General features: G+C 44.9%; 1 protein-coding gene and 1 long non-coding RNA gene across 2 annotated transcripts; one reads left to right on the forward strand and one right to left on the reverse strand.

The window, feature by feature from the left end:
• Positions 1-10969: 10969 nt before the first annotated feature.
• CREM (cAMP responsive element modulator) lies at positions 10970-18745 on the forward strand. Its single transcript, XM_044295010.1, has 3 exons — positions 10970-11168; positions 14733-14889; positions 18182-18745. Exons 1-3 carry the CDS (start codon positions 11162-11164, stop codon positions 18324-18326), a joined length of 309 nt encoding a protein of 102 aa, XP_044150945.1. The 5' UTR covers positions 10970-11161; the 3' UTR covers positions 18327-18745.
• On the reverse strand, positions 18343-18952 carry LOC122939064. The gene is made up of 2 exons (XR_006390085.1): positions 18920-18952; positions 18343-18874 (listed from the first exon to the last, which is right to left on the reverse strand). It is a non-coding gene; the product is annotated as an uncharacterized LOC122939064 (long non-coding RNA).
• Positions 18953-21367: the final 2415 nt, after the last annotated feature.

Here is a 21367-nt window from a genome sequence, read left to right on the forward strand (position 1 = left end):
AAAAATCGCGCATTTTCCCGCAAAAAAAGGGAAATTTTGAAATTGTATCTCTATTTTCCATTAAATCTTGTGCAACACCTAAAGGGTTAACAAACTTTGTAAAATCAGTTTTGAATACCTTGAGGGGTGTAGTTTCTTAGATGGGGTCACTTTTATGGAGTTTCTACTCTAGGGTTGCATCAGGGGGCTTCAAATGGGACATGGTGTCAAAAAACCAGTCCAGCAAAACCTGCCTTCCAAAAACCATACGGCGCACCTTTCACTCTACGCCCCGCTGTGTGGCCGTACAGTAGTTTACAGGCCACATATGGGGTGTTTCTGTAAGCGGCAGAGTCAGGGCAATAAAGATACAGTCTTGTTTGGCTGTTAACCCTTGCTTTGTTAGTGGAAAAAATGGGTTAAAATGGAAAATTAGGCAAAAAAATGAAATTCTCAAATTTCATCCCCATTTGCCAATAACTCTTGTGCAACACCTAAAGGGTTAACGAAGTTTGTAAAATCAGTTTTGAATACCTTGAGGGGTGTAGTTTATAGAATGGGGTCATTTTTGGGTGGTTTCTATTATGTAAGCCTCGCAAAGTGACTTCAGAGCTGTAGTGGTCCCTAAAAATTGTGTTTTTGTAAATTTCTGAAAAATTTCAAGATTTGCTTCTAAACTTCTAAGCCTTGTAACATCCCCAAAAAATTTAATATAATTCCCAAAATAATTCAAACATGAAGTAGACATATGGGGAATGTAACGTCATCACAATTTTTAGGGGTATTACTATGTATTACAGAAGTAGAGAAGCAAAAAATTTTTGACTTCATTTTACTTGTGTCATGAAGTACAATATCTGATGAAAAAACAATCTCAGAACGGCCTGGATAAGTCAAAGCGTTTTAAAGTTATCAGCACTTAAAGTGACTCTGGTCAGATTTGTAAAAAATGGCCTGGTCCTAAGGTGTAAAAAGGCTGTGTCCTTAAGGGGTTAAGCTAAACGTTGTTTCTGCGCATTGCCGGATCCGACGTTTCGCTTTTTCTGAATGGTTACCATGGCTGCCGGGACGCTAAAGTCCTGTTTGCCATGGTAAAGTGTAGTGGGGAGCGGGGGAGCAGCATACTTACCGTCCGTGCGGCTCCCGGGGCGCTTCAGAGTGACGTCAGGGCGCCCCACGCGCATGGATGACGTGATCACATGGCACGTCATCCATGCGCATGGGGCGCTCTGACGTCATTCTGGAGCGCCCCGGGAGCCGCACGGACTGTAAGTATACTGCTCCTCCGCTCCTACTATGGCAACCAGGACTTTAATAGCGTCCTGGCTGCCATAGTAACACTGAACGCATTTTGAAGACTGATCCGTCTTCAAATGCTTTCAGTTCACTTGCGTTTTTCCGGATCCGGCGTGTAATTCCGGCAAGTGGAGTACACGCCGGATCTGGACAACGCAAGTGTGAAAGAGCCCTTACACGAGTAAATACCCCTCTAACCTTTGACTGCACTATTTCTACAATGTATACTAAATACTCTCATTACCCTGTTCCTAACTGAGGGAGCACGCCCATTTTTAACCACATATAGGGGCAATTTTAACCATATCAATAAGGCTTCATCCACATTTCCGTGTCAGTGACGTGTCCGTGAAAAAACGTGTACGTGTTTCATCCGTGAAGATGTCCATGAGGGATCCGTGTGTCTGTCTTTACCATCCGTGTGTCATCCATAATCCACTGACGTTGCTCAGGTGAAAATTATTTTCCAAAGAATCTCCTATCAGTCTTCAAGTGAAAAACAGACACAACACTGGACACAACACAGATGCCATCCGTGGTGTGTCCGTGATTTTCACCGACCCATAGACTTCTATGGGCGTGCTTTGTCCGCATCACGGATGAAAGTAGTGCATGTCTCCGTGATTTTTTTACAGACCCACAGTCAGTAAGAAAAATACTGAAATGTGAACACACATTTAACCCCTTAAGGACTCGGCCCTATTTCACCTTCTGGACGTGGCTATTTTTTGCAAATCTGACCAGTGTCACTTTAAGTGCTGATAACTTTAAAACGCTTTGACTAATCCACGCCATTCTGAGATGTTTTTTTCGTCACATATTGTACTTCATGACACTGGTAAAATGAAGTAAAAATAAAATCATTTTTATTTATAAAAAAATACCAAATTTACCCTAAAAAATTTAAAAAAATTGCAAATTTCCAAGTTTCAATTTCTCTACTTCTATAATACATAGTAATACCTCCAAAAATAGTTATTACTTTACATTCCCCATATGTCTACTTCATGTTAACCACTTCCCATCTGGGCCATTTGCCCCCTTCCTGACCAGGCCTAATTTTGCAAAACTGACATATCTCACTTTATGTGGTAATAACTTTGGAACGCCTTTATTTATCCAAGTCATTCAGAGATTGTTTTCTCGTGACACATTGTACTTCATGATAGTCATAAATTTGAGTCAAAATATTTCACCTTTATTTATAAAAAAATCCCAAATTTACCCAGAAATTTGAAAAATTCGCAATTTTCGAAATTTCTCTGCTTTTAAAACAGAAAGTGATACCTCATAAAATATTTATTACTTAACATTCTCCATATGTCTACTTTATGTTGGCATCATTTTGGAATTGCCATTTAATTTTTTTAGGACGTTACAAAGCTTAGAAGTTTAGAAGAAATTCTTCAAATTTTTAAGAAAATTGCCAAAACCCACTTTATAAGGACCAGTTCAGGTCTGAAGTCACTTTGTGGGGCCTACATAGTGGATACCCCCATAAATGACCCCATTGTAGAAACTACACCCCCCAAGGTTTTTAAAACCGATTTTACAAACTTTGTTAACCCTTTAGGCGTTCCACAAGAATTAAAGGAAAATGGAGATCAAATTTTAAAATTTCACTTTTTTGGCAGATTTTCCATTTTAATCCAATTTTTTCTTTAACACATCGATGGTTAACAGCCAAACAAAACTCAATATTTATTACCCAGATTCTGCGGTTTACAGAAACACCCCACATGTGGTCATAAACTGCTGTATGGGCACACGGCAGGGCGCAGAAGAAAAGGAACTCCACATGGTTTTTAGATGCCATGTCCCATTTGAAGCCCCCTGATGCACCCTTACAGTAGAAACTCCCAAGAAGTGACCCCATTTTGGAAACTAGGGGATAAGGTGCCAGTTTTATTAGTACTATTTTTGGGTACATATGATTTTTTGATCATTCATTATAACACTTTATGGGGCAAGGTGACCAAAAAATTGGTTGTTTTAGCACAGTTTCTATTTATTTATTTTTACAGCGTTCACCTGAGGGGTTCAGTCAAGTGACATTTTTATAGAGCAGATTGTTACGGACGTGGCGATACCTAATATGTATGCTTTTTCTCATTTATTAAAGTTTTACACAATAATAGCATTTTTGAAACAAAAAAATGACGTTTTAGTGTCTCCGTGTTCTAAGAGCTATAGTTTTTTTTATTTTTTGAGAGATTTTCTTATGTAGGGGCTCATTTTTTGCGGGATGAGGTGACGGTTTTATTGGTACCATTTTGTGGGACATACGCTTTTTTGATCACTTGGTGTTGCACCTTTTGTGATGCAAGGTGACAAAAATTGCTTGTTTTGACACTGTTTTTTTTTTTTTTTTTTACGGTGTTCACCCGAGGGGTTAGGTCATGTGATATTTTTATAGAGCTGGTTTTTACGGACGTGGCAATACCAAATATGTCTATTTTATTTTATTTTTTCTATTTTTAAATTATTTTTTTTTTATTCCTTACTTGGGGACCTTTTTTTTTTTACATGTAATACTTTATTTTATTTTTTCAACCCTTTATTTATTTATTTATTTTTTTTACACTTTTCGTCCCCCATAAGGTCATACAAGACCTCTGGGGGACATTTGCTTCACTTTTTCATTTTTTTTTCACTGTTGATTTCTCCTGTAACTGGGGCTGACATAGTAGCCCCAGTTACTAAACTCAATATTTATGGCCCTGATTCTGTAGTTTACAGAAACACCCCATATGTGGTCGTAAACTGCTGTACGGGCACACGGCAGGGCGCAGAAGGAAAGGAATGCCATACGGTTTTTGAAAGGCAGGTTTTGCTGGACTGTTTTTTTTTACACCATGTCCCATTTGAAGACCCCCTGATGCACCCCTAGAGTAGAAACTCCAAAAAAGTGACCCCATTTTAGAAACTACGAGATAGGGTGGCAGTATTGTTGGGACTAGTTTAGGGTACATATGATTTTTGGTTGCTCTATATTACACTTTTTGTGAGGCAAGGTAACAAGAAATAGTTGTTTTGGCACCGTTTTTATATTTTGTTATTTACAACATTCGTCTGACAGGTTAGATCATGTGATATTTTTATAGACCAGGTTGTCACGGATGCGGCAATACCTAATATGTATATATTTTTTTATTTATGTAAGTTTCACACAATAATTAAATTTTTGAAGCAAAAATAATGTTTTAGTGTTTCCATAGTCTGAGAGCCATTATTATTTTTTTTTGTTTTTGGGCAATTACCTTGGGTAGGGTATGTTTTTTTGCGGGATGAGATGACGGTTTTATTGGCACTATTTTGGGGTGCGTGTGACTTTTTGCTATTACACTTTTTGTGATGTAAGGTGACAAAAAATTGCTTTTTTTACACCATTTTTATTTTTTGACGGTATTCACCTGAGGGGTTAGGTCATGTGATATTTTTATAGAGCAAGTTATTACGGACGCTTCGATACCTAATATGTATACTTTCTTTTTATTTATGTAGGTTTTACATAATGATTTTATTTTTGAAGCAAAAAAAATCATGTTTTAGTGTTTCCATAATCTGAGAGACATAATTTTTTCAGTTTTTAGGCGATTATCTTAGGTAGGGTCTCATTTTTTGCAGGATGAGATGACGGTTTTATTGGCACTATTTAGGGGTGCATATAACTTTTTGATCGCTTGCTATTACACTTTTTGTGATGTAAGGTGACAAAAATTGTTTATTTAGCACAGTTTTTATTTTTTACGGTGTTCATCTCAGGGGTTAGGTCATGTGATATTTTTCTAGAGCCGGTCGATACGGATGCAGCGATACCTAATATGTATACTTTTTTTTATTTTCGTAAGCTTTACACAATAACAGCTTTTTTAAAACAAAAAAAAATGATGTTTTAGTGTCTCCATATTCTGAGCCATATTTTTTTTTTTTTTTGGGCGATTGTCTCAGGTAGGGGCTCATTTTTTGCGGGATGAGGTGACGGTTAGATTGGTACTATTTTGGTGGGCAAACGCCTTTTTGATCGCTTGCTGTTGTACTTTTTGTGATGTAAGGTGATAAAAAAATTGTTTATTTAGCACAGTTTTTATTTTTTACGGTGTTCATCTGAGCGGTTAGGTCATGTGATATGTTTATAGAGCCGGTCGATACGGACACTGCGATACCTAATATGTATACTCCCCCCGCCCTATTTTTTTAAATTTATTTGGGGAAAATGACGTTTTTGTTTATTTTTACTTTCAACTTTTTTTTATTTTTTGGGGGAAAACTTTATTTTTTTCAACTTTTTTTCACTTTATTTTGTGTCCCACTTTGGGACTTGAACTTTTGGGGGTCTAATCCCCTTTACAATGCATTCCAATACTTCTGTATTGGAATGCATTGGCTGTATGAGTAATACTGTGTGTATTACTCGTACAGCTTCCGGCCTGTGAGATCCAGGGGGCTGGATCTCACAGGCTCGTCACCGGAAGGCATCGCGCTGCCTTCCATGCCATTGGGTCCCCCTCACAGCCGCATGGGGACCCGATGGCACCGCCGCTGCCACACCAGGTAAAGGCCGCAAACCACAGGTCTGAATTGACCTGCGGCTTGCGGCGATTGCCGACACGGGGGGGGGGGGGGGGGGAGGGGGGTCACGTTGAATGACAGGATGCCCGCTGAATGATTTCAGCGGATATCCTGTTCCCATTAACCCCCGCCGCAATTGCGTTTTAAAGGTTAGGATGTACCAGTACGCCCTGGGTCCTTAAGGACTCGGGAAACAGGGCGTACCGGTACGCCCTAAGCCCCTAAGGGGTTAAATCGATGGGTACGTGTGGTGTCCGCGGAAAATGCAGGTAGCACACGTCAGTGAAAAAAGAAAATGTGGACGAGGCCTAAAGTTTAGGGCTCATGTACACGACCATATTTTCTTTCCGTGTCCGTTCAGTTTTTTTTGCGGACCGTATATAAAACCATTCATTTCAATGGGTCTACAAAAAAAAACAGAAGTTAGGGCTTGTTCACACGACCGTATGTATTTTGCGGTCCGCAAAAAACAGATCTGCATAAAATACAGATGACGTCTGTGTGCATTCCATATGTAATGCGGACAATAATAGGACATGTTCTAGTTTTTGCGGAATGGACATTTGGAAACAGAATGCACACGGAGTAAGGGCTCATGCACACAAACGTATTTTCTTTCCGTGTCCGTTCCGTTACTTTTGGGGACCATATACGGAACCATTTCAATGGGTCCGCAAAAGAAACGGAAGGTAATCCTGTTTTGTAAGTGCAGCAAGATCCCTGCACTATGCCCTACATATCCTGATGCTTAGTTTATAATGTCTGAACCTATGAAAGGTCCTCTTTAATGCTGGGGGCATCAAACACCTGTTCTTAGCCGTTGCCGAATTCAACAGCATTACAATCCTGAGGCAGCTGGAGTAGGAGGACGCAACATGGCAGCTGGAGTAGGAGGACGCAACATGGCAGCTGGAGTAGGAGGACGCAACATGGCAGCTGGAGTAGGAGGACGCAAAATGGCAGCTGGAGTAGGAGGACGGAACATGGCAGCTGGAGTAGGAGGACGCAACATGGCAGCTGGAGTAGGAGGACGCAACATGGCAGCTGGAGTAGGAGGACGCAACATGGCAGCTGGAGTAGGAGGACGCAACATGGCAGCTGGAGTAGGAGGACGAAACATGGCAGCTGGAGTAGGAGGACGCAACATGGCAGCAGCTGGAGTAGGAGGACGCAACATGGCAGCTGGAGTAGGAGGACGCAACATGGCAGCTGGAGTAGGAGGACGCAACATGGCAGCTGGAGTAGGAGGACGCAACATGGCAGCTGGAGTAGGAGGACGCAACATGGCAGAAGCTGGAGTAGGAGGACGTAACATGGCAGCAGCTGGAGTAGAAAGACGTAACATGGCAGCAGCTGGAGTAGGAGGACGTAACATGGCAGCAGCTGGAGTAGGAGGACGTAACATGGCAGCAGCTGGAGTAGGAGGACGTAACATGGCAGCAGCTAGATTGGAGGACGTAACATAGCAGCAGCTGGATTAGGAGGATGTAACATGGCAGCAGCTGGAGTAGGAGGACGTAACATGGCAGCAGCTGGAGTAGGAGAATGCAACATGGCAGCTGGAGTAGGAGGATGTAACATGGCAGCTGGAGTAGGAGGACATAACATGGCAGCAGCTGGAGTAGGAAGACATAACATAGCAGCTGGAGTAGGAGGATGTAACATGGCAGCAGCTGGAGTAGGAGGATGTAACATGGCAGCTGGAGTAGGAGGAAGGAACATGGCAGCTGGAGTAGGAGGACGTAACATGGCAGCTGGAGTAGGAGGAAGGAACATGGCAGCAGCTGGAGTAGGAGGATATAACATGGCAGCTGGAGTAGGAGGACATAACAAGGCAGCTGGAGTAGGAGGACGTAACATGGCAGCTGGAGTAGGAGGACGTAACATGGCAGCTGGAGCAGGAGGATGTAACATGGCAGCTGGAGCAGGAGGATATAACATGGCAGCTGGAGTAGAAGGACATAACATGGCAGCTGTAGTAGGAGGACGTAACATGGCAGCTGTAGTAGGAGGACGTAACATGGCAGCTGGAGTAGGAGGATATAACATGGCAGCTGGAGTAGGAGGACGTAACATGGCAGCTGGAGTAGGAGGACGTAACATGGCAGCTGGAGTAGGAGGATGTAACATGGCAGCTGGAGTAGGAGGACGTAACATGGCAGCTGGAGTAGGAGGACGTAACATGGCAGCTGGAGTAGAAGGACGTAACATGGCAGCTGGAGTAGGAGGATGTAACATGGCAGCTGGAGCAGGAGGATGTAACATGGCAGCTGGAGCAGGAGGACATAACATGGCAGCTGGAGTAGAAGGACGTAACATGGCAGCTGTAGTAGGAGGACGTAACATGGCAGCTGTAGTAGGAGGACGTAACATGGCAGCTGGAGTAGGAGGACGTAACATGGCAGCTGGAGTAGGAGGATGTAACATGGCAGCTGGAGTAGGAGGACGTAACATGGCAGCTGGAGTAGGAGGACGTAACATGGCAGCTGGAGTAGGAGGACGTAACATGGCAGCTGGAGTAGGAGGATGTAACATGGCAGCTGGAGTAGGAGGACGTAACATGGCAGCTGGAGTAGGAGGATGTAACATGGGAGCTGGAGTAGGAGGACGTAACATGGCAGCTGGAGTAGGAGGACGGAACTTGGCAGCTGGAGTAGGAGGACATAACATGGCGGCAGCTGGAGTAGGAGGACATAACATGGCAGCAGCTGGAGTAGGAGAATGCAACATGGCAGCTGGAGTAGGAGGATGTAACATGGCAGCTGGAGTAGGACATAACATGGCAGCAGCTGGAGTAGGAAGACATAACATAGCAGCTGGAGTAGGAGGATGTAACATGGCAGCAGCTGGAGTAGGAGGATGTAACATGGCAGCTGGAGTAGGAGGAAGGAACATGGCAGCTGGAGTAGGAGGAAGGAACATGGCAGCAGCTGGAGTAAGAGGAAGGAACATGGCAGCAGCTGGAGAAGGAGGATATAACATGGCAGCTGGAGTAGGAGGACATAACATGGCAGCTGGAGTAGGAGGACGTAACATGGCAGCTGGAGCAGGAGGACGTAACATGGCAGCTGGAGCAGGAGGATGTAACATGGCAGCTGGAGTAGGAGGAAGGAACATGGCAGCTGGAGTAGGAGGAAGGAACATGGCAGCAGCTGGAGTAAGAGGAAGGAACATGGCAGCAGCTGGAAAAGGAGGATATAACATGGCAGCTGGAGTAGGAGGACATAACATGGCAGCTGGAGTAGGAGGACGTAACATGGCAGCTGGAGTAGAAGGACGTAACATGGCAGCTGGAGTAGGAGGACGTAACATGGCAGCTGGAGTAGGAGGACGTAACATGGCAGCTGGAGTAGGAGGACGTAACATGGCAGCTGGAGTAGGAGGACGTAACATGGCAGCTGGAGTAGGAGGACGTAACATGGCAGCTGGAGTAGGAGGACGTAACATGGCAGCTGGAGTAGGAGGACGTAACATGGCAGCTGGAGTAGGAGGACGTAACATGGCAGCTGGAGTAGGAGGACGTAGCATGGCAGCTGGAGTAGGAGGACGTAGCATGGCAGCTGGAGTAGGAGGACGTAACATGGCAGCTGGAGTAGGAGGACGTAACATGGCAGCTGGAGTAGGAGGACGTAACATGGCAGCTGGAGTAGGAGGACGTAACATGGCAGCTGGAGTAGGAGGACGTAACATGGCAGCTGGAGTAGGAGGACGTAACATGGCAGCTGGAGTAGGAGGACGTAACATGGCAGCTGGAGTAGGAGGACGTAACATGGCAGCTGGAGTAGGAGGACGTAACATGGCAGCTGGAGTAGGAGGACGTAACATGGCAGCTGGAGCAGGAGGACGCAACATGGCAGCTGGAGTAGGAGGATGTAACATGGCAGCTGGAGTAGGAGGACGTAACATGGCAGCTGGAGTAGGAGGACGTAACATGGCAGCTGGAGTAGGAGGATGTAACATGGCAGCTGGAGTAGGAGGACGTAACATGGCAGCTGGAGTAGGAGGACGTAACATGGCAGCTGGAGTAGGAGGACGTAACATGGCAGCATGCGCTGGCCACCAGAGGGGCACCTTTCTGGAGAGGTATTTCGTGCTACCCCTCTGTGTTTTTCTCTGTTGGGGCGGTATTTTGTACGGCAACATGGTATTGTTGGCCCTGCCAGTTTGGACCCCCCTACAACATGGTGCCACTTTTTTTTTTTTTTTGCCGCTTTAATTCCAGGGGACATTCTGGTGTTTTTCTGCGTTAGTGGCGGACACATTGGTAACTAAAAGGGCACAGATGATTCCTGCTGAAAATAATGGTGCCAGTCTTACCATCAGTGGCCGTGGACTTTTACATAAAAAGAGGCAGGAGCTGAACCTGAGCACCTGGTGACGTCATCAGGGGCGTAGCTATAGGGGGTGCAGAGGTAGCAGTCGCTACCGGGCCCAGGAGCTTGAGGGGGCCCAAAGACCTTTGTGCTGCATAAGACACTGGCATTATAGAAAGTGCATACTAGTCAATTTACACCTCTGGCTGGAGGGAAGGGGTTAGGTTAAGAATTTGTCATGAGGGGGTGCCCTTTCAATGTTTGCCTCAGGCAGCAGGAAGGATATCTGCTCCCCTGCCCCTTGCCAACAAGCACTGATGGACGGGGGCCCAAGATGAACTCTTGCACCAGGGCCCATGAGCTTTTAGCTACGCCCCTGGACGTCATATATGGCTGTATACTCCCTGTGGACTGGGTGACACTTCATGTACCCTCCTGGTAGCACATAGTGGTAAGGGTTACCTCAGTCAGCCTGCAGGAGTGTGCGAGACAGTGACGTCACGATGATGTCAGCAGCCGCACATATTAATAAGTGGCGTCAGCCCTAGGAGTGGGGACAGAGCAGTCACCAGAGACGGCTACGGTAAGAGGGGTCTGTCATGTATCTACTTCCAGGAGCCCTGTTCTCTGCCTGCAGTGCTGTAGACCATGGTGCCTGGGTACTACGACTCCCACCATGTCCTGCAGTTTCTCAGGTGCCGGGGCACCGCACGATGTGTGAGGGTCTGCTGGGTTGGCGGAGAGGGGTGGTGGCCCGGGGTGTCAGCTGCCTCGGCTCCGCCTCCTCTGACGTAGACACTGACGTCATGAGATTTCCTGGAATCTGGTTACAGCCGGAGAAATGGAAATGTTACACTCTAAACAAGATGTACATTGACGTCAGCGCGGGCAGCTTCATCATCGCCGTCATCATCATCGTCATCATCATGCTGCTCCCCGCCAGGCACACCGAGCCTTCTCTCTACACCTAACCGCTGCCAGACCGCACAGCACCGGGCAACATGTGGGGTGAGTGCCGGGCACTGAATCCTGGCTGCCGGAAGGTGACCGCTCAGTCTGTACAGAGGCCGGAGCGAGAGAAACTTCCCGGCTGCGATATTGAGTGTCATTGGGTATATACTGTATATATGTATTATAATCTTATATATTCATCTGGTGTGTGTATATACGGTATATATATGTACTTAATGTGTATATCTAGTGTGTGTGTGTATACAGTATATATGTACCTAATGTGTATATACGGTATATATATGTACCTAATGTGTATATCTAGTGTTTGTGTGTATACAGTATATATGTACCTAATGTGTATATCTAGTGTGTGTGTGTGTACGGTATATATGTACCTAATGTGTATATCTAGTGTGTGTGTACGGTATATATGTACCTAATGTGTATATCTAGTGTGTGTGTACGGTATATATGTACCTAATGTGTATATCTAGTGTGTGTACGGTATATATATATATATATATATGAACCTAATGTATATATCTAGTGTGTGTACGGTATATATGTACCTAATGTATATACGTAGTGTGTGTATATACAGTATATATGTACCTAATGTATATATCAAGTGTGTGTATACGGTATGTGTACCTAATGTATATATCTAGTCTGTGTATACTGTATATATGTGTATAATGTATATGTCTAGTGGTGTGTATACAGTATATATGTACCTAATGTGTATATCTAGTGTGTGTGTGTATACGGTATATATGTGTATAATGTATATGTCTAGTGTGTATGTATACTGTATATATGTGTATATGTCTAGTGTGTGTGTGTATACGGTATATATGTGTATAATGTATATGTCTAGTGTGTGTGTACGGTATATATGTGTATAATGTATATGTCTAGTGTGTGTGTGTGTGTGTGTGTGTGTATACTGTATATGTCTAGTGTGTGTGTGTGTGTATACGGTATATATGTACCTAAAGTATATATCTAGTGTGTGTGTGCGGTATGTACCTAATGTGTATATCTAGTGTGTGTACGATATATATGGGCATAATGTATATATCTAGTGTGTGTATACGGTATATATGTACCTAATGTATATATCTAGTGTGTAGGACTCATCTCAGGTTAATTTGCATATGTATCAAATCGTTTTTTTGGACACAACTAAAGCACACAGAGCTATGGGGATTGGATATTGCGGATGTGCTAGCGGCCATCTATCAACCCATATCCTCAGCTCTATACACAAAATCCCGGTGACAGGTTCCCTTTAAGAACACTGCGGCACTTCCATTAAAGCAGTGTTCCTCAACTCCGGTCCTCGGGACCTACCTACCAGTCATGTTTTCAGGATTTCCTTAGTATTGAGCAGGTGATCTAATTAGTGTCAATGCATCAGGACTTACCACAGGTATTCATTCTGTGGGATATTCTCAAATCCAGACTGGTAGGTGGGTCCCGAGGACTGGAGTTGAGAAACCCTGCATTAAAGTGACATGTGCTTTATTCACCAAAGATGCGACTAGTGTTGAGCGAATTTGTGTTCTAAGTTTGGCATCTAAAGTTCGGGTTATCAAAGAATCGCATTATGGATTCTAAATTCCGTTATGGTCCGTAATAGCGGAACTTTAGATGCCAAACTTAGAACACAAATTCGCTCAACACTAGTCGCATCTTTGGTGAATAAAGCACATGTCACTTTAATGGAAGTGCCGCGGTGTTCTTATTCTTATTGATGCATGGGTGGTAGGACCACCGCCCCAACCGCTGGCACTCCGGTCGTACTTTGGTCTGGTGGTGCTGCCCAGAAGTTTTTATTTTACCTAGTGTGTATACGGTATATATATATATATATATATATATATATATATATATATATATATATGAATAAATACACCGCAGCACATCCAGTAGGTGAAAAACAGTGCTGCAGTGTATTTATTCATTTCTTGGATCATCACTTTGGTAAAGTGCAATACCGCTGGCACCCAACTGCTGTTTCACAAGGTGTGCGTCCCTGAATTTTTTCAAGTGTGTGTGTGTGTGTGTGTATATGGTATATATGTACAGTAGTGTGTGTGTGTGTATATGGTATATATGTACAGTAGTGTGTGTGTATATGGTATATATGTACAGTAGTGTGTGTATATAATGACTGTAATGGGGTGCGTTCAGTTTCCAGTGGAGTCCGCTTTATTAGTGGAGAATATAACCCTGTGTGCAGGACTTTTCTAGTCACGGTTTTTGACAGAATCTACGACTGAGGCCCCAAATCACCCATAACGCAACAATGCTGAAACATCTGTTTTTTCGAATTCTGAGTTGTGTAGTCCCTCCATTTTTCCTCCTGGAAATGTATATATCAATTCAGTAGAGGGTGTCAGGGACACAGGGGGATTTTTTACAGCAAAAGCAACTAATGTTAGAACGATCCCTGTTAGAAGAAGATGGAGAAATGCCAGATTTGAGATTTTGGTAATAATTCTAAAGTCACAACCAATATGGCTGCATTTCCTGTTGCGGAAATGGGGACTAAAACAAAAATTGACCAACTCTTGCTATATGTAATTTGCATTGCGTTTCTCTAGGCCCCATGCAGACTTATGTGTCAGTGTGAAAAGCACAGATCCGCAGAATAAATCAGTCCTGAGCGCAATCCATATTTTTTTCACTGCCATAACTAAAAATGACTATTCTTGTCCTCAATATGGACAAGAATAAGACATGTTCTATAATTTGCGAAACGGACACACAGATGCGTCCATCTTCTTTGGAGATGGAAAATGCGGTCCTGTGCGTGGGGCCTGAGTAGTGGACAGTGCACCCGGTTATTACTGTTTTAGCAGATGAGGCCACGTTCACACCTGTACCAGTTTTTCTGTTCCATTCTAGAAAACCTGCAGCGCTGATCTTTCCTAGGCCGGAAGTGAATGGCCCCCAACAGATCCCATGGACTGTAGCGGGATACGTCAGGGCCAGGGATTTGATCAGACAAAAGGGCTCATGATCCTGCGCTACTTTGTCCAGATTTCTGAACAGAATCTGCGCAGACCTCCTAGATGTGAACAGAGCCCAAGTTATTCCTTATGGTTTGTAAGAGCTCTGCTTGCTGCCTCAGTTTCCGTTCATCGTTCTGTCCTGGGCACGTGATGGACGCAGCTCTGATCACTGTACCGCCTCCGCAACGTGTCCTTCATGTCCCCAGGAAAGTAATTCATCCTTTGGGAGTAAACCATGAAGGTTCCTATTGGGTGACAGCAAGCAGAGATCTTGAAAACTGAGGAATTGATATTAGAAAACAGTTAAACTATTATCCCCCTTTAAACCTTTCGATTCTTTTTTGTTTTCTGGAGGGATGATGTCACATATCTACTGCTGATTCAGATGAGTGAGCCTGCGGTAGTGACGTCATCAGTGTGGGGGCGGGGTTGTATAACATAGCTGTGTAGTGGCTGGCTGCTGGAGACTAGCCTCCCTTTTCTAATGTAATATGGTAAAGATCCAACCGGGTCTACATGGATATGGGAGGAGGGAGCGCTCCACATCACAAATGACCCAACGCCTGTTAACGGGAACGTCTTTATTTTTCCATTGCAGCTGCCACAGGAGAGATGCCCGCGCACCAGATCCACACGCCGGGATCACTATTGTCTCAGGGAATAGTCGTGGCAGCGTCGTCCACAAGCTTGCACGTCCCCCAGCAGATTACAGAAGAAGTAACGCGGAAGCGGGAGCTGCGACTGATGAAAAACAGGTAATTAGGCCCAGACGGTAAATGTGCGGAAAGACCAAGACTACATGAGAAGCCCAAGATGCATGTCATGGAGCTCTGCATACCCCCAACATTACCAGTGCTGGGCATGGCAACATGAAAAGTGCCACTGTGAGCCACCCTGGAGCACTGCCTGGGGGTCACGTAGTCAGCATGGCCAGTGCAGGCTTCAGGAGCTACAGCGCTTTCCAGTTAGGTAAAACTTTGGCGTATGCAGAGCTGTATGAACTTCCAGTGCATGCCAGGATTGGTACCTTGTTCTTCTGCACTTCCATTGCGTGTTGCTTTGCATGGTTTGGTTGCCGGTGCTTAAAGGGGTTGCTTTGAAAACTATTTCGGCAGCCCCCCCTCTCCCTGCCAGACCTGTGGTGGGAAGCATACTTACCTGCTCCCTGCTGCTCTCTTCCACCTCCTTTGGTTCCACCACCCTCCAGTTCTATGCTTATCAACTTCCAGAGTGGACGGGGGTCACATGTCCCGCTGTAGACAGGGGCTTCCAGAGTGGACGGGGGTCACATGTACCACTGTAGACTTCTAGAGTGGACAGGGGTCACGTGTCCCGCTGCAGCCAATGACTTTCAGAGTGGATGGGGGCCCCGTGTACCGCTGTGGACGGGGACTCCCAGAGTGGATGGGGGCCCCGTGTACCGCTGTGGACGGGGACTCCCAGAGTGGATGGGGGCCCCGTGTACCGCTGTGGACGGGGACTTCCAGAGTGGATGGGGGCCCCGTGTACTGCTGTGGACGGGGACTTCCAGAGTGGATGGGGGCCCCGTGTACTGCTGTGGACGGGGACTTCCAGAGTGGATGGGGGCCCCGTGTACTGCTGTGGACGGGGACTTCCAGAGTGGATGGGGCATGTATGACCCCCGTCCATTCTGGAAGTTAACAAGCAGGGATCTGAAACATGGTAAACTGAAGTTTCCAGCGGATAGCAGTATGCTTCACTCTACAGGTTTGAAGGGGGGGGGTGGGGGGGGGGGGGACTGCCCATCTGATTTCATAAGAGGATGGGTGATTGCAGCTAGTTCTTCACAAACTACATATCCCATCTGTTCCCTGCATTTTTAGTTCAGTTCTCTCTTCACACTCTTCATGACCTCTTTTGGCTCCTGTTCTACATAACACTACACCTGGGTAGCATACAGATACTGTGACATATTTCTGCACATGCAGGATAGTGTGCGCTTCCTTTATAAATAGCGGGATGTGACCATAAACATATACATCAGGGCAGTTATAAGTATTTAAATAACAAAATTTAAAGAGTCTGTCAGCAGTTTTGACCATGCTAATCTGCCGAGGAGAGCATTACAATCATACCTCCTTTTGAGGTTTTATTATCAGGAGTAGTGTGAATATGAACTTTTATTCTGACAGGTTCTGCTCCTGTAAGTGCCCAGGAGGCAGATCTTCACTGGGAAATGCTCTGTCTATTGAGCAGTGACAGCTGTAGCATCCAACTGAGGGCTCATGCACACGACCGTTTTTGCGGTCCGTTTTTCACGGATCCGTTGTTCCGTATCTGAGGTTTCTTTTTCTCCTATTTAAGTCCTCTTCCGGTCCGTTATTCCACAAAACACAAAAAATATTTGTATGGTTTCCGTATGCAATCCGTTTTTTGCAGGAACGGAAACAGTAACATATTAATCACCAAACACATTAACAATATGGGTTGGGCATAGCATTTCTACAGTATGGATCCGCAAAATATGGGTGACATACGGATGTGTTCCGTGTGCTTTCCGTATTTTTTGCAGACCCATTGACTTGAATTGGGCCTCGGACCGTGATTTGCAGACAATAATGGGACATGCACTACTTTTTTGCGGAATGAAAATGGAATGCACACAGAGTACCTTCTGTTGTTTTTGCGGACACTTTGAAGTAAATGGTTCCGCATACGGTCCGCAAAAAAGAAACGGGAGTGGAAAGAAAATACGTTCGTGTGCATGAGCCCTAAGAGAGCACTACAGCTGTCACTCAGAGCAAAGAGGAGGGCATGTGAAGCAGCTCAGCGCAAAGGGCACTTCACGGTGAAGCTCTGCCTCCTGGCCACTAACAGGAGTAGAACCTGGTAGAATAAATGTTCATCTTCACACTGCCCCTGATAAAAGACAAAAGGTATGTTTGTCCTGCTCTGCAGCCCCTGCTTGGTTCAGTCAGCAGATTAGCATGGTCAAAACTGCTGATAGTCTCCCTTTAAAGGACAGTTACTCTATTAATTCTATGGTCAAGTAAACCCAGTGAACCCCTATAAAGTATTGCATGTATTTTAGAATTATCTTTTAAAATCAGTCAGGCTTTATCTTCCCGGCAAGTCAACCCCTTTTATCTGAGGTCTGGCTTCAGAGACCCCCTGGCAAACAACTGATTTTAACCATAGCCGTTCCTGCCGTCTGATCATTGTAGAATTTTGTGGCCATTTGAATGAATGGTCATCTATGTAATAAATGAATGGCTCGCGTCCATCGGAGGGGCTCTATTCTGCTTATAGAGGGGGCCCTGAGCAAAGCACTTGGTGCCTCTGTGTTGCGTCACGGAAAAGCTTACAGAGGACGGTGGTAAGCGCGGTTTTCTTTCCTATCAATATGGCAGAAATATTTGATCAGTAGGGGCATGGCCGCTGGGACCACTCTATCTACATTACTCCTTTCGTGATCTCGCTAGATGCTAGTGCTATAGCCATGCTTCTAACCGCTTCTCCTTGCGGAGATCCAGCTAGTTGAAAATCTTTAGCAGCGCTCCCTGGGAAAACGTATTCGAAGCGGCTTTCCTCCAGAAGAATTGAAGCTGTCTCGCTAGCGCCACCCATAGGTCACCGCCCTGTTAGATTTTTTAAATGGCCATGACTCAGGTGACTTGCTTTTCCAACGACCTGGCTTCATTCATATCTTTTGTTACTACATTGTATGCTGTTTGCAGGTGTCTTGGGCGTTTTTGTTTTTAATCTCCTCTCCTTAGATTCGACTTCCTTTCTCGTGCCTTAGCTTTGCATGCAGTTTGTCTTACTCCTGTTGCAATCTTGTTGCTGAAATGTGTCCATTGCATCATCCCGGCCCTGACTTCTATCTGCTTTTATCCACGGACTCCGCGCTCTGCGGTGTTGTGCTCCCATCATGCTTTGCTCTCTCATGGCTTGTGTCTCCTTGAGGCTTCGCTGCGTTTCCGTGGAATCCCGCAGGCTCCATTGCAGTGTGAAGGTGGAGGCCGCTCCTCGCGTTTCTCACCGTGGCTGCTGCTGCCATATTTACACATTTTATGTCGGTCCTAGGGAAGCGGCGCGGGAATGTCGTAAAAAGAAGAAAGAATATGTGAAATGTCTGGAAAATCGCGTGGCGGTACTTGAGAACCAGAACAAGACTCTGATTGAGGAACTGAAGGCCCTCAAAGATCTATATTGTCATAAAGCGGAGTAACTTTTTTGGGACTTTGGACTTGGTTAGAGTCGTTGGCCTTAACGGTTGCATTTCAGACTCCAAGGTGGACTGCGATGAGTCTGGGAGGAAGTCCCGTTCATTTAGGTTTCCGACGAATCAGGAGTGTAAATCACAATATGAATTATTTTAATTCTTTGTAAGATAGTGTATTTTATATAATTAATTGCATGCATCATTTTATTTTTTGATATTTTTGCCTTTCACCGCTTGCAGGGAAGCAGCGAAGGCATGTCGACTCAGGAGGAAAGAGTACATTAGATGCCTGGAGAGCCACAATGCCTTCCTGGAGATGCATAACCAGCAGCTGCTGAAGGAGCTGGAAGCTTATAGAAATCTGTATAGGAATAGTTCCTGCAGAAACTCCAACATTCCTTAAATATAGCTCTAGTTTGTCACAACTTGGCCTATTGTATATCTTTTATAGTAAATAGGAAAATCACCGAAAAGATGAGTAAAGCCTCTCTGTATATACTGTGTTCTTCTATAGGCGGATAGCTTTTTTTCACACATTTTAGGCTACTTTCACACTTGCGGCAGAGTGATCCGGCAGGCAGTTCCGTTGACGGAACTACCTGCCGGATCCGGCAATCTGCATGCAAACGGACAGCATTTGAAGACTGATCCGGATGCGCATCCGTCTCACAAATGCATTGCAAGAACGGATCCGTCTGTCATACGGACAAACTGATCCTGAAAGGACGGGTCCGGCATTGCGGTATTTTTAATGCCGAATCCGCCACTAATATATTCCTATGGAAAACAATGCCGAATCCGGCATTCAGGCAAGTGTTCAGTTTTTTGGGCCGGAGATAAAACCGCAGCATGCTGCAGTATTATCTCCGTCCTGAACAGTCAAAAAGACTGAACTGATGCATCCTGAACGGATTGCCCTCCATTCAGAATGCATTAGGATAAAACGGATCAGTTCTTTTCCGGTATTGAGCCGCTAGTACGGAACTCTATGCCGGAAAAGAAAAATGCTAGTGTGAAAGTACCCTTACATGCTGTAACCTAGATTGTGACAGCATACAATGTAATGTATTTGTTTCTTTTTAGCAATTTTTAATGTTCTTTCTTAAAACGGCATCAAGTGTTGATACTCACGGTGCACCTCAGGAACAAACCTACGTATGATAAGGTTACCGCTGTTTGTCCATGTATGTTGGTCCATAACCTTTGTAAAAATTGTGTCGCTAACCGTACCGTTTTTGTAAGGCCTCATGCACACGACCGTATTTTTTGTCAGCATCTGATGTGCATTTTTGGGGGATTGGATGCAGACCAATTCATTTCAATAGGGCCGCAAAAGATGCGGACAGCATACGACGTATGTCCGTTTCAAGGCCCCGCAAAAAAAAAATATATATAGAACATGTCCGTATTGCGGGCAAGAATAGACATTTATACATTAGGTGAAGGACCTGAAAGTGCAATTTGGACACGGTTGTATGCATGAGGCCTGAACCAGATATTGGATGACTACCATATATATTTATATTTGAAACCATGTCCTCTGAGCTTGTATTTGGTTTCCATGTCTACACCTTTTTTTTTTTTTGATTTTTCCTGTTTTAATACTTTTTTTTTTTTATATGTGACACTACCCATAATGCTTTGCATATTCTTGCATATTAAAGCAAAAAAATATTTGTAGCACTTCAAGCATGGATTCAAAGATGTTTAAAGCCAGAAAAATCTACAGAAGATTGTTTTAAAGGGGTTTTCCGGTTCCCATCAACATCCTTTAAAATTATCATTTATGAAGTTAGCTATAATGTATTTATTTTGCCTTTATTGTTCCCATCTCCTATTTTAGGCTGTGGTCCCATGACCATATCAATACATCTTATTTCCTGTAATGTTATGTCCATGAGTGTGTCAGTGATAGGGGAGTGTCTATGTAACTAGCTGGGTGGGAGGAGCTATAAACTAGCTGGATGTTGTTAGGGGCGGTGCTGGAGCTGCAGCAGAGGAAGGAGAAGTGCATCATGGGTTTGGTTGGACACAGCAACAGGAAGTGCTACATACAGGATGTATACAAACCAGAGGGATTGGATTACATGGTGAAAACTGGTCAGGGGAATCCAAATTGGGGAAAAAAAAGCTTGGTGAAGATGTACATGTGGTAAGCAACTACAGAAGTATATCTGTTAAACACAATAGTAATCCTGGAAAACCCCTTTAAGCCTAGTATTATTACCATTTGGGATGGTCTGTGATGGTCCGCGCGGCACAGACTTTCTTAGAGTGAATCCTAGCAGGCAGCATTGTGTAAGAAATCACCCAGCTTCAAGATGAAATCATACAGGTGAGAAGTATAGGCTACGAATGGAAGACGGCAAGTTATGAGCCAAAGACTACAATGGAGAGAACTGCTGCCAACCTGGTCTTTCTTCTACCCATCTGCACTGCAGCTCCTGGCTGGTGTGTACAACTAAATTGGGGTTACAGGATCCCCAAACTCCTGATAGGTGGGGGGGGTCCCATAAACGGGATCCTCAACTATTAGACAGGTAGAGGTTCCTCCTCTATAACCTCTTTAAAGGGGTTCTGCACTTTGTTTAAAATGATGATCTATCCTCTGGATAGATCATCAGCATCTGATTGGCGGGGGTCCGACACCCGGGACCCCCACCGATCAGCTGTTTAAGAAGGCACCGGTGCTCCAGCAGCTCCGCGGCCTTCTCACTGTTTACCGCAGGCCCAGTGACGGCACGACTAGTATCACTGGCCGGGGCGTGGCTAAGCTCCGTTCCCTTGAATGGAGGTTAGCCCCGCCCAGGCCAGTTGATACAAGTCGTGACGTCACTGGCCCTGCGGTAAACAGTGAGAAGGCCGCGGCGCTGCTGAAGCGCCGCTGCCTTCTCAAACAGCTGATCGGCGGGGGTCCCAGTTGTCAGACCCCTGCCGATCAGATGCTGATGATCTATGCAGAACCCCTTTAAAGTAAAACAAATCTCTCTATTTACTGACAACAATCAGAAATCTTTATATAATGTTCCTTCCGCATCCGTATTTTG

Source organism: Bufo gargarizans, chromosome 5, assembly GCF_014858855.1.
Source record: "Bufo gargarizans isolate SCDJY-AF-19 chromosome 5, ASM1485885v1, whole genome shotgun sequence".
NCBI lineage: Eukaryota > Metazoa > Chordata > Amphibia > Anura > Bufonidae > Bufo > Bufo gargarizans.

Bases quoted from the DNA above. Each gene is read 5' to 3' on its own strand.
- CREM (XM_044295010.1), top strand. The intron at 14,890-18,181 runs GTAATTAGGCCC...TGTCGGTCCTAG, and splicing joins CTGCGACTGATGAAAAACAG to GGAAGCGGCGCGGGAATGTC.